Source organism: Leptinotarsa decemlineata, unplaced genomic scaffold (genome assembly GCF_025532065.1).
Source record: "Leptinotarsa decemlineata unplaced genomic scaffold, Ldec_3_MD MMD2_tig00000035_RagTag_RagTag, whole genome shotgun sequence".
Classification (NCBI taxonomy): Eukaryota; Metazoa; Arthropoda; class Insecta; order Coleoptera; family Chrysomelidae; genus Leptinotarsa; species Leptinotarsa decemlineata.
The window spans coordinates 5,182,938-5,210,614 of record NW_027412540.1 but is presented as its reverse complement, the minus strand read 5'-3'; the positions used below and the strand labels follow the sequence as shown (position 1 = coordinate 5,210,614).

At 36.0% G+C, this 27,677-nt stretch overlaps 1 protein-coding gene across 1 annotated transcript in view; it reads right to left on the bottom strand.

Moving 5' to 3' along the window:
- LOC111506190 (limbic system-associated membrane protein) overlaps positions 1–27,677 on the bottom strand; it is a 1,118,878-nt gene that overhangs the window by 40,683 nt on the left and 1,050,518 nt on the right. Inside the window, exons 8-9 of the mRNA XM_074171774.1 lie at positions 20,988–21,187; positions 9,184–9,436 (exon numbers count right to left, since the gene is read on the bottom strand). Of these exons, the coding sequence (XP_074027875.1) occupies positions 9,184–9,436; positions 20,988–21,187 (453 nt within the window). The remainder of the gene's footprint in view (positions 1–9,183; positions 9,437–20,987; positions 21,188–27,677) is intronic.

The following is a 27,677-nucleotide window of genomic DNA, read 5'->3' as shown; positions in this document are numbered from 1 at the left end:
GCACCGGTGCCATGGAAACTGATGATGGGATCACTCGGAAGTTCATCCTTCATATTTCCAATCACCGATTTGCTAACTGGCACATTGAATTTATTACCCAACCTATAGTTAGAAGTGTCAAATTTGTCAACATTTGCAATCATAAAATTATAAAAATTATCCGTCATTATTTTCAGTATCAAAGAATCCGTATCGGTATAGAGAAGAGAAGCTTGTGGTCCGTAATGTTTTTTGATGACATCATAGAAAAAATCATAAATGACTGTTTTCGACATATCCAATATACTGAACCCCAAATACAATGGTTTATTATAACAAACCTTAACTTTATCCATATGTATGACGACAAAGTCTTCCGAAAATATGGATAATGTTTTGAAATTGGGACGAGCTATCAAAGCATTGGCACCCATACCTCTTCTTATGGATTCCCAATGTGTGACAATTCGAATGTCTCTTCTATTGTTTACATTTTCCATCGTTTTGCCAAATATGGAATTTATATTCAATTTGAAGTAACCCTTCTCAAACTTATTGGTAGCCTTATTTCTCAAATTTGTATTTAAATCGATATATTTTTTCAGCCACGGTGACTGATTGAATCTGAGAATTCTATGAGTTTTCATCACCATCAAACCATTACGGACCGCTTGTTTCAAATTCCTATAATGAACGATATATTTCTTTTTATCATTCAAATTAGGAATAAGTTTGGGTATTTTGGACTTTGAACCAGGTGGTATAATACTTTCAACCAAAAATGGTAAATCCGAATGTAGATCGTGTAACTCGACAGGATAATGCACATCTACTTCAAGTATGTATCCTTGGGGGCTATCATCTGGAATACTATTGATATCCAACTGACATATTTCACTGGCGGTCAACCAAGTGAACCCACCAAAAGGTAATGATTGAGACATGCTATGACCATACAGATTTGTTGCATCCAAATACATTATGAAAGATGAAGGTTCTTCGGGATTATAATTTGGAAGAAACTGATTGTTTGCAATATGCTTTCTCTCCGAACACTGGCTTACACCACCACGTATACCGTTTTGGAGAAAATGCACCATATCGATATCAGTTAATAATTCCAAGTTGACACCCGTATACTTCAACATAGCATCCCAAGAAAGACCTGGAGAAGTGAAATAGTGAGCAGGATCCAATTTATATGTATCTAAACTCATATTTCTAAAATTTTCAAAAATATCGCACAACAGTAGAACATCAGATTTTAGGTATATGTCAGAATATTCACCCAAATCTTGACAATTGAATGTGTTCCATACCTGCTTTACTCTATCATAATCCTCATCAGAAACATGTTTTTCATTTAATTTATCATAAAAGTCCACCTTTGATGGTATACTAGAATAATTTAATTTATCTAAAGAATCGATAAAACTGTACGGAAAAACACCTTTCTGCCTCATAAGTTTGAATTTATCCTGTTCCGGAAAATATTTTCTTGTTTCCACAAAATGTTTTTCATCTAAATTGTCACCTAACTCTTGAAGGGAAGCAGCCATAAATTTAAAACTATCGATGAACCTTAATTTCAAAAACTTATTTTTCGTCACTCCATTGTGATCTACTATTCTCTCCATAATTATATGTTTCGTGAAGGAAACATACTTTTCTTTAGTTTGAGCAATGACATCAACTTTTGTTTTGTTTGTGCATAACTCTTTTATGAACAAATGACAGTCATACCCACTGAGATTATGAAAAATTATGGGTATAAAGTTGGGCAATTTGAAATTGAGGTTACAAATACTATGTGCAGCTCCATTTCTTTTTTTCCCCGTTAGATGGCAGTGGTCACGCACCTTAATATCACCATCACCAAATGGTTCTCCACATATACCACATGTGGCGGCAATATTGAAATCATGCTCTTCCTCATCAGTCAATGGACTCATTGGAATGACTTTCTTCAAATATTTGTGATAAATATTGGTGACATCAGCCTCCAAGTTTGACACAAACACTTTAGCTGCATCAGCACCTCTATATAGTACAAATTTAGATATAGAATCATCAAAAGAGCACTTTATGAGGTAAGAAAAAGCATATGGTTCATGAAGATATGTTCGATTTGTATAAGAGTTAGCAGGATTTGGCTCATTAGTATGCACTGGTTTCAGAATAGATTCGAAATCAGCATATACAACGAATGGAACCCTCAACTGTTTCTCGATATTTTCAAATTTCAAAATATTCTCAGGTACCCTTTTACCAAATTTATCAACCCTGAAATTTGTGGATGGTGTCGTTGTCGATATGTGATTACAATCATTCAACTGATGTCGCAATAAAGTTCGTTCATTATCAAAGTACAATAAACAACCATCACAAAAATACTTTTTATGACCACGGGCAGATATTTGTGATGATACTAGTCTCGATAAATCCTTAATCCAACAATAATGACTATTACCAGAATCATCTGTAATAATCAACAGATTAACATGACTATTTAATCTACGTTTAGAATAGTGTAACGGACCCACAACTTCATATTCAATTCTACCATTTTTAAAAACATTTTCCAACCCATAAACATTGATAGAGCAATCGTTCATAACCTCAAACTTAGGAATATCTTTCAACTTAACTGGAAATTCCATACCTGCTACATTCAAGACGGTTGAGAAGTGGGGATATGATGAAATTTCATTAAGTTTCTGACTGGCAGGGTATAAAGCTGAAGTCACAGCCCACGCAAAGCAGCACTGATCTTGATTAAGAACATTCACCACACTTTTCTTCAATTCGATGAACCTTGGCAATTTGATGTATGAAGACCCTCCGAAGGGGCTATACTTGTTGATATTCACCTCCAAGTACGAAATTTTCTCAATGGTCCAACCTGAAAATATAGGTTTTCTCTATAAGTCCATCATCATCAACATTTTGACTAGATCACATACCTGAATCCCGATCTTGAAATTCCGCTGCTTTAACAGTTAAACTATCTGCAAAACTGCTATAAACCACATCCAAATCATTCGATTGATCAATTACTTCATTGGGACTATTAAATGATTTGATGTCTGAAAGATCCTTAGTTTGCAGACTGTACCGCCCAAACACTTCCATGTTCACTTTCATGCATTTATGGATATCCAACACTTCTTCGAGTAGTTTCACTACTTTCTGCTTAATTTCATTGAAGAATGTTGGGTAATCCATGTGGTGGTTTTCACTGTCCACTCGGTAGCTCACAATTCGACACTTGAAAGCTGTATTGACAATTTTCACACCTTCCCCATATTGAACACATGCATTTGTTCTGTGCTGCAACGTCCTCCGATGTACATTCATCTGATCGCTTGCAATAGTCAAATTGCAGCAAACGCATGTTTGCAGTGTTGGAAGTGCTGGGGGTGTCAACCGTTGCCTCTTCGATGTTGGAGGTCCATCACCATTTGCGGGTGTGCAGGAATCCCGCTGATGACGACGTAGGTTGTCACTACGAGTGAAACTTTTTTTACAATCAACGCACGAATACATCTTGTATATAGAAATATATACCGTACGATAAGGAGAATTTGAAATGAGTGAAACGTTCACACCACACTCCTTATAAAAGCCCAACTCCTCCCCCCCACCATAACCCAAATGAGAGCTACAAGGTCAACATTCAATGCCACAGAGCAAGCTCAAGGTAGTCGAAGTGACGAACGTCAATGTCAAACCCCACACTCAAGGTCAAACACCGCAACGACTAATCCCACTGTATATTCTGTACACGTCACGATTTCATTCAAGGTCAACATTCAATGCCATGGAGCAAGCTCAAGGTAGTCGAAGTGTCGAACGTCAAGGTCAAACCCCACACTCAAGGTCAAACACCGCATTCAATCTCATACTATGTGTACGACGTTCAAGGTTAGGTGACGTCATACGATATTCTGAACTTATATAGGAATTACCAACAAGGGAGTGGACAACGCCGAACGCCCACTGTTCAAGGTTATATTCTGTACACGTCACGATTTCATTCAAGGTCAACATTCAATGCCATGGAGCAAGCTCAAGGTAGTCGAAGTGTCGAACGTCAAGGTCAAACCCCACACTCAAGGTCAAACACCGCATTCAAGCTCATACTACGTGTACGACGTTCAAGGTTAGGTGACGTCATTCAAGGTCGTGTGACGTCTCAAGGTCAAAAGGGGTGGGGGGAGGCGTTCAGTCGGCATTAGCACCCTACTTCAATGAAAACTTGTTTTTGGTTTTGAGCTATGTTGTCAAATAACGAGAGAAAAAATAAAAACGAAAATTACGATTTTCAGTTTTTTCATATATTTCCGGAAATACTCGGAATTTTTCAAGTTTCAAAACAGTATTTTGTTAGGCACAAAAACCCAACTCTGCCCCAATTCAAGCTTTGACTTTTTTTCTTTAGTTTAGGAAATCCCAATGGCGAGGTTCGAATTTTAATAACCCTGTATGTATTTCTCCTCGATTCAGTTCTCAGAATTGTAAACTTCTAGAATAAAGCACTATGTATTTATTTCTTTCATTGAAAAAAAATCTAACATAAATTTTACTAAGTGGATCATCTAGTTAATAATTTTTATTTGAACTATCATTTGAAGATTATTGCCATATAAAACCCCTAACAAGGATAGGAAATTCTAAAACATCATCATTTGTTTGTCTTGTCAAAATGCTCTTATCGAAAATAACATCAACGGGTCTATACGATTTTCATTATTCTACGTCAGTTGGGTGTGATAGGAACGAATCTATTTTCTGTTTGAAATTCTTCGCATAACAGTTCCATTGACATCAATCTCATTGGATAGTGGACTGATTACATCATGGATATTTCCATTGAACGGAATAATGACTCGCTCCACAACGAGGTCCTTCAAGTTTGTAAAAGATGGAATGTTTATTCGTTCAACAATCAAATTTTGAATATTGTTTGAAATTAATGTATGTTTGGTAACCAATTAGACTGGCTTCAAGTCAAACAGCATTTAGGGTAGGACAAAAATATCGATTTCTTTCACAAATACAGTACTTTAAAAGAATACAACTTGATATAACTCAGGAAAGTTGATCAGGAATAGTAGTTATGTTCAAAATGTTAACTTTTGTCAAATGGAAGCGAAAAAAAATTGTATCTTTACATGAAAATTAGGTGAAAGTTTTTCAAAACACAAAATTCCTAGAATATCCATACCAATAATACATGATTCTAAGGCTGTAAAGAATTATCTGAATTCTCAACAAAAATAAATATCGTGAACATAAATCAAAATTCACTGTAACATTTAGAAAAAGAGACAATGCTTTGACGTTTTTTCCAGGGTGACTTGAGAGAACAACATGATTTTCATCGACATTTTTTGTTTAGACATGAATCTAATTTCACAAGTGATATTGTAACATATCAAAATTGTAAATGGTTTTCAGATGAAATTTAAAACTCTGTTATTGACAACAAAAGCTATAGAAGGGAAAACAAACTTGGTGTCCTAGAATAATAATTCAATATGTATGTTTTCATTTCAGTAAAATTTCAGTGGCAATAGTTATTTTACGTTTCTCTGGAATGAATTGGGACATTATTCGAATTATATGACAAAAATGACAAAGTTTATAATTCCATCGTGAAAGAAGTTCTGTGGCTTTATAGCAAATAGTTTCAAATGGTCAAAATTACGAGTATATACTGCAGTTACTGATGGACCTTTCAATAGGAAATTTTCCTATATTTTGTTGACAGGAAATTGTGAATTGAGTTTAATGACTCATAATGATTTGTTTACCCAAATGAATCGGTATTTAATGAAAAAATTTCAATTCAGAAAGCATCTTTCAGGTAATTCTTCTGAAGGTGGTGAAGGATAACACATATGAAAAAAAAACATCTTCATGATGGAACACCTATTTGACTGCCCTTTCATAATAACCTAGAACTGTTGAAGGTAGCACAGCGGATTCCAGAAAGTCTTGGATGGGACTGAAAACGTCAATGGTGTCACAGACTGCGTGGATATAATGGAACTGCTATCGTTATTTGCTATCGATGTTGTAGATTTTTAGGAAGTCAAGCTGAGAGCCGCGCAGGACATCTTGCGCATCCCCGGTTTCAACAACTACAACCACCTTCAACAACAAGTACAACACTAATAAGTGAGGATCGACCTGGTGTAGCACAAGGACCAAAAACCGTTACTTCAAGCTGGCGAAGCAGCTGGCAAAGCAGCTTGAAGTAACCGAATCGGAACAACGACTGACCTTGAGGATGATACGACTCGATATCATTAAGTGATCCAGCAATTCATGGAGCGAAGCGTAGGTCGTCTCAGTTTCACGTTTCAAACTATTGGATCAGATGACATTACAGATAATGGAGCTCATCAGGATCAAAAGGTACCTAAAGAGAATGTACTAGTGAATACTTGCCCCAATGGACAAAAGGTATATGCACACAGGCAGTATTATTTTGCGGCAAGAGTTGCTAACCCTTCAAAACCGACAATGGTCAATCTGTCTGACAGAACTCAACATCAAAAATCAGTCTGCATGAAAAATGCAGAAGGTACTGAGAAACAGCCGCTTAAAACCATGTCTTCCATTATATGGAGAACAGGGTATCGTCTATACCGATGAAGAAAAGGCCTAATTGTTTGTCGACAATTCTGGGGATCACTGTAGAGAGAATAATATCCTCTTCACAATTTATGAACGTCTCTCTGCGGGTAACGGTGAACGGTGACTTGGATTTTTCTCTGAAAAACTGCGCCCAGAACAACTTTGAGTAAATTCGAACAGATTCGACCCCAGATTACATGAAATTGATTGGCAAAACCAGAGACCATCTCCAAGAGTTGCCGATAGGCTGTTCTGGTAAGTGTATTATTATTCAAATACAGATACATAAAAACACAAAATATCTGATATTACACATACATATACTTAGTTCGCTTTACAAACCCGTGTTATTCAGGTATAGAGAAACGCCATGCATACAATATAAACAGTAGAATCAGGTGAAACAAACAAAAACGATAGAAAGGGAGTTCAGGTTCCAGAGGGTGACTTCCAACTCTACAAGTTGAGATATCAATCTCACTGAAGTAACGAGCAGCAGGAAGGAGACTGCTCGCAAATGAGCTGGGGTGTATGAACCAGATTCTAGCTTCTGATCACATCAACCGTATGAGAAAGATTCCATCACATGACTCCCATATCCAAGGAGGCATGGTGGTGGTTTGTTCGAGATTCTCAGACGGTTCTCTCCATCTGAACTGACCCACTTGACACGGCTGCATAGGCGTCTGAAGAATTTCCTTCAACTTTCAGAGTGGCATCAGATGGTTCCTTTTTTGCGTCAGGTATCTGCCACACGTACGTACGAAATGGTAAGTCTCACATGCGAGACAATGATTTGGTATTTTCACTAGAACTTGGGCATTCCATATGCCCACCACCATTTCGAAAAATTCAATATACATACTGCTTTGCTCCGAGCAAGGGTATATAGTATAAATATTTAAAAACATGCAAGGTACTACAAAGGAAATAACATTATATTATTTTTCGTTATTTCCATTCAACAGTGTTCAATTTATTTAGAATTATGTACCGTTTGTGAGTATTCATTGTGTCAAATGTTGCTGTATGCATGCGCTATTTGAAGAGTAATTTTTCGAGTATTGAAAAACGAAATAGATAATTAACGGGGTTGAGAAATATGAGCTTTCGTTATTTTGATTTTGTAAAAGTATTTACCTTTCCTAAGGTTGTGCAAAATAATGTTATTTCGAGAATTCACTAGCTGAAACACCTGGTTTCATTTCTCAATTATCTTCGCAACTAGAAATGCGATGTGCAAGTTTTTCTCAGGAACGTGGCATGAACTTTAAATGATATGAAACCCGTCTCATTTAGATTTACTTTGATGTTGTTTTGGTCGCTACAAAGTCGCTGTTTGTAGTACTATTCATTGCATTGCATATTAAACAATTTCTGTTTGTCGATCTTTCATTTATTCGTTTAGGAAATGGTGTTAACCGTATATGAGATGAATAAATGAATAAATAAACTTCAAACTGTAAAAAATTAATTCCAAAACAAAATGATTGAGGTCCACATTTGCTCATGTTTCATGAACACTGATTCCTTTTTTCATATTGAAATAACGCTTCATTATGATATTTTCAGTAAATGATTAAAAAAATCTCAATACGTTGCTTCTTTAGACGTGTTCTAGAGTATGAACACGGTACTGTATAGTGAAACACATGTTGCGGTTTTTTGAAATGTTTAGTGGATATCTCTCGATAATCAAAGTGTAACTGAAATACTTTATGATTTTTCATCAAGTATCAGCCAATTTAATCAAATTTTTCATTGCTGATTTTCTTTCACAAAAGGTTATATTCTATCGTGTTCATCACGAAATGGTGGAAAAACTTGATTTTTTCTGAGCTTCTGAGAGTAGTAAGATGTGGGAAAATTGTACTCGAAATAATAGAATATTGTGGAATCAACATTTTCATGGTTGATTCACAGTACGGTCCATGGATCTTCACACATGCTTTATCAATAGTATCCGATAGAAATCAGTCGACGAAGTGAATACGGAAAAATATGGGGTCACAAGTTATGATAATATATCAATTTCATGAAATTCGTCGGGGTTGAAATTTATAACGGCACTTACTGAGAATATGAAATAATAATAATATTTATTTGTAGTTCATGAGATGTGGAAACAAAATATTGGTGTGGTATAAAAGAACTAGAATCATTGAACTTCTTTAATTACCAGCATGTTAAAAAACGATAGTACACGTCATCAATTGATCTTAAAATCGAAAAAATTGCCGACGACTCACGTTTGTATAGCTATCTCTTTTTGCAAACGTTGAATATTTCATTTTCGTTTTTACTTGAAGGAAAAGAAGATGCAATATAAGAGCGTGTGTGTTATCACTTTATATTTGATGATGCATATGTCCAGAGGGAAACATAAGTAACAATATTTTATATTTCAGACTCTGAACCCCAATTGGTTTCTCTGCCTGTATAAGGTCATGAAGTATGGTACATCACCCATAGACGGAAAGTATATATCCGTATTCAATATACCGACAGAAATTATTTTCTCTATGATAATATCCACAGCCACAATCAATTCATACTGACCTCTATCAGTCGTCTGAAACGTGAAAGCCTCAGAAACGGGACTCCAACCGAATTTGTTCCTGGCCTGAACTTTGGCCTCGTAATTTTGCCCGGATTCTAATCCTCGTATTACGTAGCTCATAGATTGAAGTCCAGGAGATTGAGAAGGAATAGCGGGTAGAATTACATCCCTCCAATCTGTTCGTCTATCTATGAATTGCCGACCGTAACCGTAGCCTACGCTGTAGCCGACTGCCACGTATGTTTTGTTCTCCTGAAAATGATAAATTAATGAGGAATTGTAGTCGTGTTTTGTAGCATTGTGCTTGATTGAATTGCAGACTGGATTTTCTTTCATAGTTTGAATATACACTGAGTCTATACCGTATATAATTTATTCATTATGAACTAAATAAACGATTTTATACAGGTCGTTTCTAAGCTAATACCACTATTGCTATCTGAAAAACTGTTGGTTATAATGGTTGATTGAATGAAACAAATGTTGCCTTCTGATGGGTGATACAACAGGTGGATAGATATTATCTGATTAAAAAATTTATCAAACATTTTTTGATCGAATATTTGCAAAAAAATTTAAATGTTTGATTCTGCTTTTTATTTTAGCACCTTAATTTTTGAAAGTATCAAAAATTGCTATGATATGTGTGCTTCCCTCAAGTCTTATTATGATTCGGTTGAAAACAATTTTCAATGCGACTTTTTTTTTAGAATCCATCACCAATATGATTTTTTAATACGGTATCTTTGTTATGGTGTGGAAAAAATGTTTTCATCAAATTCATTTCAAGCCAGAGGTTCCAAGTTGTAATTATCAAACGGACTTGTGTGTTTCTTCAATAATTCTGGTCGTCATCATTATTACAAATTCACTGATGTTTTACAACATAGGTATATAGTTCTCGACCTTTTTTTTCAGAAACACAAGATCAATATTCTTTTATAATTTTTTTATTAGGAGCCCAAATTCCCAACTGGCATGTAGCCATCAAATCGCAATAAACCACAGTGAGAAAAGACAATTCTGATAGAAAATGTATTGTGACAATGAAGTGCAAGAAAAATAACATAGTGAAATACTTGATGTAACATTTTCAAAATTACAGTCGCAGGCGATATCGCATCAAATGTTCAATTGTCTTTCACCACTTTCCAAACAAATATTTTCTCTAGAAGTAGTTTGCTTGTGGACACTTTGAACATTCATGAAGTGTAGCCATGCAGGTTATTCCTATTGAACATTTCAGTCCTCTAATATATATATATATATATATATATATATATATTTTTTCAAATCATGTTTTTATGACACTATACAACGAAAAATCTAGAAGATAAAGATCGAGTGAACATGGTAGCCATTATTTCCTATCGTATTTTCCTACCATAGTCTTATTGAGAAAATGGCTGCACATTTTCTTGAGACGTGATTGATATCCATCATATTATTTCGATTGAAAGGCAAATATTTTAGGGAGATTGATTTTTGTGGAGGAAAAGTTTTTTTATCTACTTCTCTTTATACAAAAATTGTGAAAACCTTCCAAAGTAAGAAAGAAAGCAAATAATTCAAAAAAGAACTCTTCACAAAAATGTGTAGATCATGCAAATAAGTAACTTTTAGACTTTGGAAGTCTCTGATTCAAACTTCAGGTAAAATTATCTTATTAGAGATGTATGAAAATAGTTAACTCTATATTTCAGAGCTTCATAACACTCTGTATATCTGTTTATATTCCCAATCATCCTAGATTATTAATATATTAGACAATGAAAGTCCGAACTGATGAAATGAACTATAACATATTTTGAATTTTCCATCTTTCCATATAGTCGAAACACCCTGGATAAATTTTCAGATTCTCTCCCTGAGTTCATTAACTTCAATTTGGTTCGCTTCTGAAAACAATTGCAATCAACACTCTGTATTAAGAGTAGATCATTATTTTCTGAGAGCTGAGATTGTATAATGATAATGTAAAATTCTCAAGATTCTGAAACTCTGCATTTATGATTTTTCTGAATCACTCTCAAATTGGTCAACACATAATGTCACAACTTTCTCAATATTGTTTACTTATTTAATTGCATCTACAATAAATTTTCCACCGTTCAGTAATTAGGGATCGAAAACTTTATTTTTTTGCCGTTTTCGAAAAAATGATATTTAATTTTACCGCATCAGTTCCTAAATATTTTAATATCGTTTATTTGTCATTTTCTCAGTATTCACCATGCTTTAATTTTCTGAATCCTGAGTACTCAGATTTCAAAAACGTTCAAAATTTCATATTTGCATAACACATATGATTTCCCAAATTCTTAACATCTCCATTGAATTCGCAATTTTTTTTAAATATTTTTTTTTCATCAGCCTGTTTATCATCATATTTCCAACACAATATATTCAGTATTATCTCCTGTGATGTAAGGGTTTTATTAAGTGTGTTTTTGAACTCCTCGCAAGTGATAATTTGAATAAAAAATTGTTTAGTTGAAAACAAATTAATTTTCAAACGATGGACGAGACACAGTTATGAAGAGATTTATGTCAAAATTGGATGGAATTATGAAAAAAGGATTCTGCTATGTGGCAACGAAGAAAAAATTGTTATTTTCAAAAAATTGATACATGTTACCATTATTAGTGAATACAAATTTGATACTCTGGAATATAAATAGGCATATATTTATCATTACATATTAATTGAAACAAAATCAGCTTCATTTAGATACTCATACAAATATTGAGGATAATTCAGGAATTTCAATAATGAATATCATTTCAGTAATGGAAATAATGACAAAAATGTATCTAATACTTACATTAATACATCATTAATGCAACCCCTTTTAGATAACTATTTGATGATATACCTGGAATCCTCGCAAACACGAAAAACTTGCAATTCAGCTTAATATTCATCAGAAAATGTTGAAGACCTATATAGTTAAGTAACTAGAATGCATTTTATCAGAATTTAGTTATGGAATCTGCTTTGGTTCTCAAATTCTGAATGATCAATGTATTATTCAGTTTTGTGTAACAAAAAGGGGCATTTGATTTTTCTTTGATGATTTGAAAGAAGCTTAAGCACGGCTCATTTTCAAAATATGTTTGTATGTGAACTAGTAACAGTCTCATATTTAGTTCGTTCACCATTTCGTAGGTCTTTAGGTTTTTATGATAATTCACATTCCAAGTGGCATCGCATGGAAAACGTGAGGTTGACACTAGGTATAGATCAACTCACGTTGAATTATCACTGATTGAGTACACCAAACGAAAGTTCAACGTTGTTATAAAAAATATAATTTGGTTGTAAGCATTTCGAGTTTTAGTCAGAGAGTATACCAAATGGTGTAAAACAAATCAAAATTTTTTGTCTCAGGCGATCAATCAAAGTTTACGAGTCGTTTTTCGTCTGAAGATTTATATTCCATTGACAGAGTCTAATAAAATATAAATGTGTGGATAAAAATTAGTTTAGCAAGATGCAATACAAAAGTCAAGGATGGTAATGATTGGGTAAAAGTATAATTACAATGAAAAATGTTGAAAAAATACATATGAATTTCACATTTTATCAAAAATATTCACTCAAACTATAACAGGCCCTGTCAGTGAGTAGATTCATCACTTGAATTGAAGAACGCTTATGTTTGAATACCTCATTTTCAATGATTTCCGAGTGGTTGAATGATTTATCCCCATAAAAATATATAGAATTGTAAGTCTGAAACTGTTATTACTTCTATTAGCACATTTTGTACTTGCTCTCATTTCATAAGAAAAAAGAAACGATACTACGATGTACATAGACACGAAATAATTTGATATTCAACTGGGGCGATTCAGTTTATAGACTCGTAATTGAATTCAAATAACATTTTTATTTTTATTATAGTTTGTTATTCACGAAATGAAATAAGACTACCACTTCTTCTGACTAGCCCGTGTAAATCTTATCTACAGAGTAAATGTTGAATTTCGAATACAAATTGCTTTCCTGTTAATTTCAATAAGACACTCGACACATTCTCCTTTAAATTTTTTGTTTTTCAATTCAAGTTCCGTCCCCAGTAGGTAGATAACTTCGGAAGAAAGTATCGATCCCACAGCTTTCATCAATACTATTATCCATCAACAGTCAGCTCTTTTTTGTCCTTACAATAGTTATCGCACAATTTAATTCCGCCTGGAGATGCTTCGGCGAACAAATGACCCTTGAGAGACCCATTTCACTTACCTAAGTCAATGTCAGACTTTCAATCACTCCCAACCTTCACATATTTCATTTTATAGGTTACTGTATCAGAGAACATATATATTTTTTGTCTTCTTGGCAAATAGTCTGTTTTATAGTTGAGGAACAGAAAAAATGATTCCTCCGAAGTGAACATGTTTCTGATAGGTTTTACCGAAACGTGATGATATTTTATAGAGGAAGTACCTACCTAATTATTGAGGACAAGTGTTAGATGTTGTGTTAGAAGTTGAAAATGATTCTTGAAACCACAACACGTATTTTATGTTTCTGTATGAAGAAATTGAGTAAACACTGCAGTTTAATGAATATTTTTCTTAAATATCACCAAGGTGTACCATTATGAGAGCGTATATACCTAGGATATTTACAAAAAGTGGGACGTTTTATAGTTTAATAGAAGTGGGGGTATGGAAGGAAACAAATAAATAGAATAAAACGTGAATCTTTGAAATGACACTACGCAGACATTGATTCGGATGTAAGCTGTCAATGTGACTTGTGGCAATTTTTGCTCTCCGTAAATTTTCAAAGAAATTCCACAAAGGTGAGTGAATTCCACCAGGTGTTAATTCACTCAGTGTTAGTTACTGTGTGCAAAGGCGTACCGGCATTCTAGTGGTTACGTACGTTTGAAATTATCATTTTGCTTTACTGTTAACGATATCATCTGCCAAATCCTGGAAATTCTTGCGATTAGAGTACGTTAGCAGTATGGAGAAGCTGTTGGCCAGAGACAGGGGTGAAGTAATTGGCTTCATAGGCCTTTTACTTGACTGCCTGGTCCTGAGTCCAGTAGAGCTGTTGAAGGGCACTCCAGGGTCAGCGATTGGGAAGCGTCCTTACACTCCAGGGTCAGCGATTGGGAAGCGTCCTTGCACTCCATCAGGGGTCAAGGAGCTTCTCAATCGTCCGTCGCGGAAGGCTTCCTCTCGTCGAATCCGCCCACTCTGGTTAGCCAGAGGAAATTAATAATCAGACCTAACCAAATGAACCGACCAACAAAAAACGCAGGTTGCCAGAAGACTTTCCTCTTCTTCCTCTTTTCTGCCCCAAAGGCGATTGAAAACTCAGGTACGAAACCTAAAAAAATGACAAAAAACTTCGTAAGCTTCGCGATGAAGCAAAAAATCACACCTCTGAATCTGAGTTGTCCACTACAGAATCCTCTGTTGAGGGTGATGATAATAACTATGTCGAAATGGATGATAACTCCGAAAATGAAGAGAAACTTGCTGAATCGAAAACGACCATACAGGTTGGCCCAAAAAATCCGGCTACCAAAAATGTGAATAAGGTTGGGAATCCAACAATACAGGGTGTAAACACCAATCATCCCGCGAAACCTGAGGCGCCTCCAAAAATTTAATGTTTCCCCAATGGTAGTTCGCCAGAAAGCACACGCACAGGTATGAGTTATGCTAGAGCGGTTGAGAGCGGTAATACTTCCGCCAAGTCGACCGCGGCACCTCGTGGTCCTCCTCCGTCGAAGGTTAGTGGCATCTGTTCCAGCCTGAATGAGATGAAGAAACGGGCGACTACAACGGGCGACACAGACCTGATGTGTTTGATATCGTACTGCGAAGTCTATACTTTGTCGGAACTTGACTCGTATCATAATCTAGTTATCCATATGCTGGGTGATGATCCTCATCCCCAGGGTCATCATATGAGATCATCCACGGATTGGAAAGCATTTGAAGCACTAATAGTGGAGACACGCACATACCGTGAGGCACTTCATAATCGCAACGGTCTCAACGCGGTGGTGGCGGATATCGAGTTGTTTGTGAACAACGCTTTTTGCGCAGCCACAACCATAACAGAGTGTCCAATGCGAAGCTACAACGAGTTACCTTCCAGGACAAAAAACCTTATCCGGAGAGAAATCGACTCAGACGAGTTTATCAACGGTTAAACAGGCCATTTCTGACTATAGAAACGAGAGGTGGAGCGAGTGTTTGGAATCGCTCGAACATAGGGGTAGCCAGGCTGTTCGAAGTAAGTGCTTTGTTCACTCACTCGAATTGACTGCCCTGTTGGTCGGTGGTCCAAGCCCCAGTCTGAACGATCGATTTTCTCTTGCTATCGTCCAACCTGTGTTAGGAATCACACGTTAAAAGGTAAAACATCGTTAATCCTTAGCTCGAACAAGTTTCAACTTCTGAGGGTTGTCGTTCGTAGGGGTGTGACAGCTGGTCAACGAAAGAAACAGATTTTTAAACAGATGAGCTCTGGCGATTTTCCCGCAGATTTGAGAAGAGGAAGACTGTTCCCTCCTCTCTTCACGGACAGCGCGGCATCTGCTACTTCCCTGCCAAGAAGGCGTTGGCGTTTTCAGGCACAATAGAGAGTAAGTTCCAACTTAACGTTTATCTGGACGATAATATTGACCGTGATATTCGGCTGGAACGTCGGGTTTGGCACATACTTAGGGAGAATGATGACGACATCCGTCCAGCTTTGAAGTAAGAATTGAGGAGGTATACAAGGGCCTCCAAACCCAAGAAAGCTCCGGATGTTTATTCATACAACAGTAGGTTGTTGAAAAAGCTTCCTGAAAATTTGATCACTTGAACATCATAAACAGTTCAATCGCCCTCAGATACTTCCCGTGGTCATCATGATTCCGAAACAGGGTCAGAAGCCGTTATTTCTCCAGAATAACCGTCCGATCAGTCGAACGAACAATTCAGTTTCAAGAAGGCACACTTCACTGAACTGCAGGCCCTGAGGCTGGTTGAAAATTTCATCTCAGAGATGAACAACAGGCAGACAGTCCATCTTGTCATTTTGAAGGGCTCCAGGCGAAACTGACACGAAGGCCTTCTGCACAAACTGCACAGGCCTCGGGGCCTAGTCCGATGGATTAGGTCCTTCCTAAAAGGTGGAACATTCCAGGTTCGAGTTGAAGGAACCATGTCCATCGTCAACGAAATCCAGGCTGGAGTACCACAGGGAGCTGTGCTACCTCCATCATTATAGGGCCTAAACATGAGCGACCGTACCAGGTTCAATCACGTAAGAGTTTCCCTTTACGCAGATGATACGGCTCTTCACGCTCCTTCCATGAGTCGCGTGTTGGCGGTCGTCTACATGCAACGTGCATTTGACGAACACGAACGTAGGTATCTCGAATCGAAGATTCGGGTTACTTCAGATAAAACTCAGGCGATAAATCTGGGGCGACGTAACGTTTCTTCAGACACGAGGGTATCGATCTCAAACAGAAAACGGTACCCTCTCTGGTAGGCTCTCTGGCTTACAGAAACAGGCTTGTCTGGTCATCAGCAGTGCCATCAGTACCACAACGTCAGCGGCTATGGAGATCCTCCTATATCTACCTCCTCTTCACATTTTTTTCTGGAGAGAGAGAGAGGATAGAGGGACTTCATATAGTCTTGTGCACATTGCCAAATGCACAAATTGATTTAATGCAGAAAGCACCAGACTATTGGTTGACATTGTGAGTCACAGCATTCTGCAAATGACCTTTGACTTTGTGCCTCCAACTATCAACTACGTACCGCCTTATAAAGTACTTTTTCAGAGTAGAGAGGACTGGATCCTCCGGGAGAAGGAAATATTAAGAGCAGATAGTTGCTGGTTCACAGATGAATCGAAAACACCTTTCAGTTCTGGTGCAGGTGTTTTCAGTCGCAGACCCAGGACGAAGATATCAACGTGCCTAGAAACATATGCGACTGTATTTCAAGCAGAAATTCACGCTATTTAATTGTGTGCGGAGAGATTGGAAGAATCCAACCTCATACACAGTCAATAAAAATATTAACGGGCAGTCAAAAGGCGTAGGAAGCTCTTGGCTCCTACCGAGCAACATGTAAATTGAATGAATGAATGAATGAATGTTGTTTATTGATAGTAAATGAACATACTAAAGTAATACACGTTAAAAACAATAAACATTACAATGAACCAACAGAAGTTGTTGAGAGCTTCAACAACTTGTACGTGGTAACACAACACATATTTACATCTTTTACAATAATTAATTTAGTACACTAAACACAATATTCTATCACATAGGTTGTATATAAGTATATAAAAACAATAATGAAAATTAAGAGATTTGTATAAAAAACAAGGAGAATAAAAGGTAAAATTTGAATTGTAGAAACAAGACAGCATCATTCAATTATGGTTTGCCAGTATTATCTTGATAATCACTCAGCGATGTGTAGCTATATTTATGATTATTATCATTATCATTATTGTATTTCAATCAACTCACGAATCTCTCTCCTGGATCTACTTCTGATATGAGCTATGAGGCTCCTTTTGAATTTTCTTATATTATTTTCACTTCTGACATATTCCGGTAGGTTGTTATAAAATTTCACTCCCAGGTATGAATAACTCCTTTGTCCGATATTTCTTCTCATAGTAGGTGCAACACATCTATCCTTATTTCTTGTTTCATAAGTATGAATGATACGTTGTAATTTGAATCTGTTTGCGTATTGCCATATGTTGACCTGCATATAAAACAGCTGTCGAATGTCAAGAAGATTTGTTTCAGAAAATAGTAATTCTGTGGGGTACATTCGATGTTTGTTCAACAGGATTCTTAGAAATTCATTTTGGGACACTTGTAACGTATTACAATATGTTTTTGAAACACCGCCCCAACCTATAATCCCATATTTCAAATGTGATTCCACAAGACTCTGATACACTATGATTTTTTCTCTTGAATTCAAATATTCTACTATTTTCTTATATCTGTACAGTATGCATCTCAGTTTTTGTATCAGATAGTCAATGTGGATATTCCATTTAAAACAACAATCCAACATAATTCCTAAATATTTTATTTTATTTGTGGGTCGTATAACAAATGAATTTTGTATGGTAATGTTGTAGTTTGGGAGGGAAGTTTCAAAATTGCTAAATGGTAGATAAAATGTTTTTTTGAAATTGATTGATAAAAGCCTATCATCTAACCAAGATTTTATTTTTGTGAAATCATTTTCAATTTTCAATTTCAAGTCATACCAGTTCGTCTTTATATATTACAACCGTATCATAGGCAAAACTGGTTATTTGGCCATCTTTTTCAAGTAGAAATAGATTATTTAAATAAATAGTGAATAGCAAAGGACCCAACACCGTTCCCTGAGGCACACCACATGTTATTTTTTGTGTTTTGCTCAAATTATTTTTAATTTTAACTTGCTGTTTTCGATTTTCTAGATAACTTTTGAATAAACAATGTGCTGTACCTCTAATTCCCATATCTTCTAGTACTTCTAAAAGTATTGAATGATCAACGGTGTCGAATGCCTTCGCCAAGTCTAGAAAAATACCTATTACTGGTTCTCCTTTATCTAGGCTATTGTAAATAGTGTTTGTTAAGGAGTGTATCGCATCTTGAGTAGATTTATGTTCCCTAAATCCGAATTGAGAGTTAGAGAGTAATTTATTTTTTTCAAGGAATGTATTGACTCTGACCTTTATTACTTTTTCTAGAACTTTAGCTAGACTTGATATCAAGGATATCGGTCTGTAGTTCGCTACAGTATGTTTATCTCCAGTCTTGAAAACAGGTGTAACAATGCTATTTTTGAAGGCGGTTGGAAAATGTCCTGTTTCTAGGACACTATTTATTATCGCTGTTAGAGGGTAACTTATATAATGGACTATTTTTTTCAGCGTTTCAGAAGTTATCCCATCAAATCCGGGGGCTTTATTAGCTTTCAATTCCTGACCTATAAAATTTTTTATTTCTGTTTCAGTTGCTGGATACAGAAATATCGATTGACAACTCACTGTTCGTTGTTCTGCATAGGTACGTGGTTTATTTATCCTATCAGCTAGTTGTTTACCTACATTAATGAAGTAGTTATTGAATATATTCGCCATATGTTCTCCATCACTTATTAATTCATTTTCGTCTTTTATATTACATCTTTTGTCTCCTTCATTTCTAGCAACAACCTCATTAACTAACTTCCACAGTTTTTTTGACGAATCTCTTTCTTTCTGAACTTTCTTATTATAATAATCTCGTTGAGCATTTTTTATCAATGTTTTCGTTTCTCTTTTACAGTTTACATATGCAATCCTTAATATTTCATTATTAGGGTTTTTTCTGGTTTTCACATACAGATTATTTTTCTTATTTACCTGTTTCACCAGTGAGGGAGTGATCCATTTTTTTCTTTTTCTCTCGTTATGTTTTATTCTTACATATATTGTTGACTTTGTTATTACCTCCTGTATCATAGTGATTAATTTATTAGTTTTAGTTTCGATGTCATCTTCCAAAAGTACGTCATTCCACTTAGTGTTTTCAACATTTTCAATGAGTTTTTTGTTATCGATATATTTGATAAAGTTTCTATCATGATAGTTTCCCATTGGTTTTTTAAAAGTATTCAGAACGATCTGTAACACAGTGGTGTAGTGGTCAGTTATAGATGTAGATATTGTAATAGGTAGTATCGTATCATTGATATTATATTTTGTGTGTATAAATATATGGTCCAGACAAGAACGAGAGTTATTTTGCACTCTGGTGGGGGTATTAATCATTGACTGATAACCATATTCACTCAAATAGCACTCAGATAGCAAATTGCCAAAAGCGACTCTCCTCGATAGGAAGACTTAACAGATTATCTCAGGTCTGTATTCCTGGCTATACTGGCCTGGTAAGAAATTCTGAAGTGACGTCAATATCAATAATGAAAGTCGAAGCCGTTATACATATAATTGACAGGGTTTGTTGTAGCATTAGCTTTGTTTTCAGTTATTGCTGAAATATGATTAATATTTCTTTACAACTGATGGTTAATCAAATCGATATTTGAGTCGATTCCTTTGCTGTTACAGAAACTAATTAGAAAATTGCTGCTGGTTTTATTAGTAGCTCCAGTTATCTCGTCATTATCTTATAGACTAATGATAGGAGGCCTCTGATGACTGTTACAAATAATGACATACAGAAATCCGATTGAAGAGCTATTTCACATTTGAAGTGTTTTGACTCTAGCAGCATCTTCAAGTATTTTTTTCTGTTCAGCATGAGAACCAAATCTATTGCAATGATTTCCGTGATATACAAAATGAAATTAACTTGGTGGAATGATACCATAATATTCTTGACAAAAAATGTGAATTTTAGCTCATTGCGTGGAAACATCAGGAGAGAATGGGTATGTATATCCAAGTAATCAATGTCTGCGTTGATGTAGGAGCGACATTAAAATAGTTTTGGAAAGAGTAATTCGATGAAATAAAACATCAATCAGTTCAACTGCAACCAACTATTTGAAAATTTCAATCAATTTTCATATTTGAAGTAGATTTTTTGATGAAGTTAGAGTTTACTGTAAGAGTTTCACAATAAATGTCCAGGAAACTACACAACTTCACAACATCTCTCTCGAACGGGATTACTACTACTTATTTTGCTATAAATCTTCATAATGAAAATTTCACAGTAGTTAACTGTATTTCACTTTGCCTATTTTATTCTGCCGTATTTCACTGAAGATTCTGGCCCAAACCTACCTTTCCAGGTATGAACTTTTTCTGACTTTGATGATGAAGTGGTTGCGGATGACCGTCATCTGTATTACTGTCAGGCAGTCTCCTGAAGAGAAGTTTGTATTCCTGAATGGGAGTCAGTGATTCAACTGCCCAACTTATATTGTAGCTGTCCTTGGAGTTACCTCTTGATGCACTACTGAATTTGGCTGGATTTGGCTTTCCTGAAATTGAATGATGTAAAATCAATTGATATTATTGGAATCCATAATATAAATGCACATATCAAGAGAAATCAGTTATATTGTGATCGAAAAATGAAAATTTGTCATCGAATAAACAATAAACTAATAATCATACTAGATAAGTTGTTAACGATACATAAAGAAAAAAAATATATGATCAACAGTTATTATCATCATCTGTGGACGTCAAAATTGCTAGTGAGGTATTATTGGAAAAAGTATTCCACTGTTCTGGAGTTGAAGAAGTTGAAAACACTGAGATGTTTCATATTGAAACTTCCAAGGTATATCACCATCATCATCATTCTTCTAATTGGATTTTTCATATTTACCACGTCACCTTTAGACATTATTCCATCTTGTTTCATACTTTTTACGCACAAGTCTACTGTATTGGATAGAAAAAATGTATTTTATGTCAGTGATGTTTTCTGTGTTTATTGAACAGTGGCAATATAGATATCGGAGTTTTTGCTGATGACCTAGCCATAACAAAGGTACTTATTACGTACTACAAGGTTGGCCCACAAAATGCTTTAGTAAGGAAAATAAACCATTTTTCGTATGAAAGCATGTAGATATTACTGCTCATTTCAAAGGAAACATTTTACATTAAGATATATTGAAAATGAAATCTTCACCTCGTGCATATGTGTGATGGCATTGTAATACCAAATTGTACAAATTACAAGTAATCACAATATGTATTCGGTTTGAGCTGATGATCCAACGATGGCATCGTTATCAATCTGGAAATGGCCGAAGAAAACATAGACGAGGATAGATCCCTCTTTAACCACGTATCTCATTATTGAATACAGTGCTTTGAACTGAATAGTTGCTTCCTCTATACGAATTTTCCTTTTTTCACAGTTTGGAATCCTTAGAGACAGATAACGCCGCAATATTTAAATCTGATGAAGAGCGCTTAACTACTGCACTCTAACATTCCGAAACTAATGAGCTTCTAATATCAACTATAAATATCATGCGTTACCTTCGATTTATGTTGGATCTGCTTTTATTGGTTCATTGAAATGTTACATTTCGAAGGCTTTGGCGTGCGTTTTTCAGAGGGCGCAGTTTTATTTTTTTGACGTGTAGGGGAGTTAGTATAAGCTTGTGTTCAAGTTTGTGGGATCTCAACCCTTGTTTCCCGACCGTCATCTTGGAGAAAGCGGTGTGAACGGTTTTCGCGCTGAATCTCGTAAACTAGCAACCCCACAGCAAATTTATTGAGACATTTTCTCAAGCAAATTGAACTGTAACTCAGTATCCATTATTATTTATCGTTAAATGAAAAATAAAAAATTATAAACAAATATAACAATTTTTTTGAGCGTTATATTTTTTTTCTGGTCATTTCATAATAGAACAACATCAGAAAAACTCCAAAGAGACTTTTTCAACAAATTATTTCCACTACAGATTTGTTCAATTTCGTTTTACAGCGCTCCGAAGTTAATCGGGTTCCTGAATACTCGTAAGAATACAATAAAAACGAACCATTAAACTCAGTTTTCTGGTACATATTTTTTCATTCACATACTTTATCATTTTCTAAATATTTCTATGTTATTATCAATTAATTTTCGATCCTTTTCCTCACCACATATGAAATAGAATCTGGTTGCGCATTTTCACGCCTAGAAATAATTTTGAGCAGAATTATATATTCAAAAAGTTGTTTTCCAGATTTTTTTTCATTTCCTTCGATGGTCTAGGCTGCGGTTCAGGATCTAATTCAGTATCGGAATGTTTGCTAAACTCAGTAGCACAACTCAGTAGCACTTGTGTTAACTGAGTTGAACTTCGCCTTTTGTTATATCAGCAACTAGCTCTGTAATTTATCTAAATGTATGTATTCAACTACAGCTGGGAAACAATGAAGACGATTATTATTATTATTATTATTATGTTTCATCGTAGTATGCGCTGGTCAGCCCCTATCCCCCGAAGCCCTGATACATTCGGGAGGGCGCACCAGCATTATCAACCAATGACCACTCCCCACAGCGTGGGGTAATCATTGGGTCCGAGAATCATGTGCCCTGAGCAAGCGCAGTGAGCTAAGAATGACAGCCTTCTGCATCTGTGCGACTAAGATTTCTGCCTTAGTGCGGCAAGCCAATATGATTTCAAGATTCTAGAGTAGAGAGGGTATCATTCCACCAAGGACTCCAATAATCAGAACAACCATCTTGACAGTGTAATCTGGATAGAGCCTGAGGGTGGGGAACGAATTGTTCCAATAAATTCGGCTCTTCTCGTTCCCCACAACGGATTCAATATCCCCCGGAGCGTAGGACAACACTGGTTTCTCGTCAATATCGTACGAGTGCCGTAGATAGTAATATAGCACTCTCAGGGCCGCGTTATGTCGATGGATATATGCCGAGACCGCATATGCTGGACATGCTGGTAGCAAGTGCTTTAGGGTCTCGGGCGCTTCGTGGCAGGCCCTGCACCGTGTGTAAGGAAGCTCTATACCCATCACGCGACTGCGATAGACTGAGGTGTTGAAGACACAATCCTGGCAAGCCATGATGAACTCCTCAGTTTCCGAGTTCAGTCCACTCGACCTGACGAAAGCGAAAGTCAGGCGCTTTGATTAGCCAAGGTCTTCAATGTTATTGAAGAAGACCCCATGCATTGGCTTATCCTTGTGTTTCCGCAGAAGTAAGGTGATCTCTGCGGCTTTAATATGAGCTTTTTGCTGAACGGGTTCCAACTCGGTGACAGAGTTGTAGTCACCTCGTTCAGTGTCGAACACTAAACCGAGTTCATCAGCTGCTTGGGCAGCTGCTCTGAAGAGAAATGCTCCAATTCCTGCTCTCTCATGGTCACGGACCATGCAGAGAAGGGGATCCGAACTCCTGACGACTTTACAGGCTGTATCCAGTACGATTCTGTCATGTAGACACTCCATTATTATCATTATTGAATAATGGGAGTTAGAATTGGCGTCACTGCGGATAATTTATCTTCGAATTCATTTTCTTCGAATAATTTTTCTATTTCTATGATATTACTGCAGGTTTCTCCAGAACAATTGATGCACACTGCAGAGCATTTGAGGTCTGCTTTTCGGCAACTACACATACTTCCACAGTTTCTTTTGCATCTGCAGAAAATTAATTTCAGAAGTTCGGGGGGTGCTGGAGGCTTAGAAGTTACGATTGGTATCAACAGTTTTTCGTGCGTTTTCCAGCTCCGCTCTTCAGGATCACAGTGTTTGTCGAGCCAAGACTGAACCTGGCGATAAACTCAGATACTGTGGAAACGTACAGCATCTTGTGTTGGAGAAGGCGATGATAACTTGAATGTATTTTTGGTTACTGGCTTGGCTATATATAAAACCTGAAATACAGTATAATTGATCAAACTCACGCCCTTTCGAATGTTTAAAAAATGCATTGGATTGTTTCCTCCCTAATTATATGAGCAAGATAAGAATGTCAATATCCTCTGCTACGATAGTCATAGATACATAGGGTTTCGATGCAGCAAGCGCAAAACGGACGACGACTGTATCTGCATCTGATTCATCCTGATCCACACTAAAACTCATCTTTGATAGAGCAGTTTGAAGAAGGTCTATTGAGTTTGCTTCGTACATTTTCATTATTTCCATCTTGGGCTCCCACGCTCCTGAGATATCGGTGTTTTCGGAGTAGTCATCAAATATTATACTTGTAGATAGTCCATAGTGTTCTTGTACTTACCCAACATACTTATGGAGAATGTTGTTCAATTTTCACTTGCTATCGTCCAACCCGTGTTTGGAATCACACGTTAGAAGGTAAGATCTCGTTAAACCTTAGCTTGCACAAGTTTCAACTTATTCTGATGACCAGAAAAAAGTAATATCGACCAAATGAAAATTTGTTGAAAACAATTCAGTTATTTTTGGTAATAATTTTTTATTTTACGATGAAGCAATAAAAAGTGGTAAATAATTTAAATTGTTACAAATAAAGTCTAATAATATCTTTGTGAGATTGCTACTATACGAAATACAGCGCCAAAATCCTTTGCACTCCGTTTTCCAAGATGGCGGCCGGGAGACAAGGGTTGCTACCCCACAAACTTGAATTTCAGCTAATACTAACCTACCCCATCATAAATAAAAAAATAAAATCATGATCTCAGAAAACCCACCTCCAAATGTAACTTTATAATGGACCATACTCTCAACTGCAGAAATGGTATTGAAAAAACAGAGCAAACAGCTTCAAAGAACAAAATATTATTTTCAGTCAAGAGGACAAGTTATGGATACGAGACTATCACGCCAATATAAACAAATGTTGTATGAGTATTGTAAATGAAATAATCGAATAAAGAACGTAACAGAAGTCAAAACTATTGAGTATAAGAAAATAAAAATTTCGAAATGAATTTCGAATTATTATTCTTCCAACTACCTACAGAGTAGGGTGTGGTGAACGCCTGATGGAAAACAACTACTTCTCCGGCTAATACCATGCTGGATATTGAATATCCGATAGACATTTATGCAAGATTCATCACAGAAACTAGTCTCGCAGATGATTCTTGTTCTTTCATTTCTCGTTCTTCCAGCAGCAGAATCACAACATAGGTAACAATCAGCAATGTCACTTCGCTTGGCGGGAGAAATTCGCGCATATCCGTTGCGTTGATGAGTCCGCCATTCTGGGAAGTGACAGACTTTCTCATTCTGCTTTTGACTTTGCTCTTGTTAGGACGTATATGTTACATGTGTTCTGTGGGTATCGTGAATTTTATTTTGTAACATAATGGAAAAACTAATGGGTGGTGGACACGTTTGTGCTGTAAATAGTTGTAAAAGTAACAGTTCAAAATCCAAAATAAATTTTTTCATGTTTCCGAAGGACCAAGAAAGGGAAGAACATTCTCCACTAAGTTAATATCTGTTTTCATAGAGCCTACCTATTTTTGTGAACAGCAACATTGCTATTGTAGAAATACTTAATGTTTTCACAACAGAATTTCTTTATTGTCTTAATTCCTTTAGGATATAATCTCTCAGATAATACTTTTCATAGGAGGTGCTGTGAGAGAAATATATTTTTCATTAGACGAAGTAAATGAAATTTTAATTTTCAAATGAGTTATCCGCCCCTCAATTATACCAAGAAAATTATTTTAATGTACTTTTCATCAAAAATCTAATTTGTTAGTAAGTTCAGTGCATGAACTATTCACCTGGTTGATATCTGTGACAGTTTCAGTATTCGAAATTTCATGTATAGCTATTTTTCATTCATATTATCAATGTTTTCAACCTTGAAACCACAATGTTACTATTTCCTTCATAATATATTGACTGTACTGAGGATGACCAAATAAAAGGTCGAAACGTCGACATAAACAGACTTTTATATTCTGTTTCACTGACTTATTTCAGTGATGATTGTTATTGAAAAGTACATGTCAGAAGTACCCGTCAGAAGGGGGTTCGTAGGAGTGGCATTTTTACGTTGAAGAATGTCAAATTTTAATTCACATTTGATGTCTTTCGGAATTTTTTTTCAAATATGGACAGTAACGGAAATAAAGAATTTATTCTATTTTGTTTTTACACACTGTATATGTGCAATGCCATTGAAAATCAATCTGGGCACTCATTTTCTTTCGTGACAGAAAGTTTTTTGTATGTATTTTCTGTCTGAAGTCATTTTTATTAATTCTTTAGTTGCATATCACTATTCACTATGCCTAAAAGTAGAATATCTGCACAAAAATTATTATATCAATTGAATTCCGTAAGTTATATCAAAATTATATGAGCATTTTGGATATAAAACAGTTTGAGTGCGAACCTGTCCAAAACCATTTGGCGAGTCCTGCCCTCTTATCGTCAGTTCCCAAAATGGCGTCTAGATACTTTTCCACATCAAAGGCGGCATGGCCAAAGTGTCCATGCTGATTGTTACCTATGCTGTGGCTAAATTACCTGCAGACTGTGGTTTCGAAGTAATACCTCCCGTCAGTACACGAAAGGTCTTACCCAGACAGCAAAGTGTCTGTGACTCGATTAATTTCAACACGACTCCGCTACATATATGTTGTATCGTAGCTTTGGAATATATAAAATATATGAAACATTTGGCTGAGAGAAATATTGTTTACTAGTAATAACTCTATCTTGTGAACAAAGCCCCAAGCGGGGAAGAAACATTCCATATACCAAAACTCTAACAGAAATCAAAAGTGAAAACTATGGAGAAGAGATACATACGTATAAGGAAATGAATAATTCGAAATAATAATCTCTTCCAACTACCTACACAGTAGGGTGTGGTAAACGTCTGTCGGAAAACAACTACTTCCCTGGCGAATACCACACTGGATATTGAATGATATCCGACAGACATTTATGCAAGATTCCTCGGAGAGGCTAGTCTCGCAGATGTTTCTCGTTCATCCAGCAGCAGAACCATGCTGAAATTATTCAAGTAGA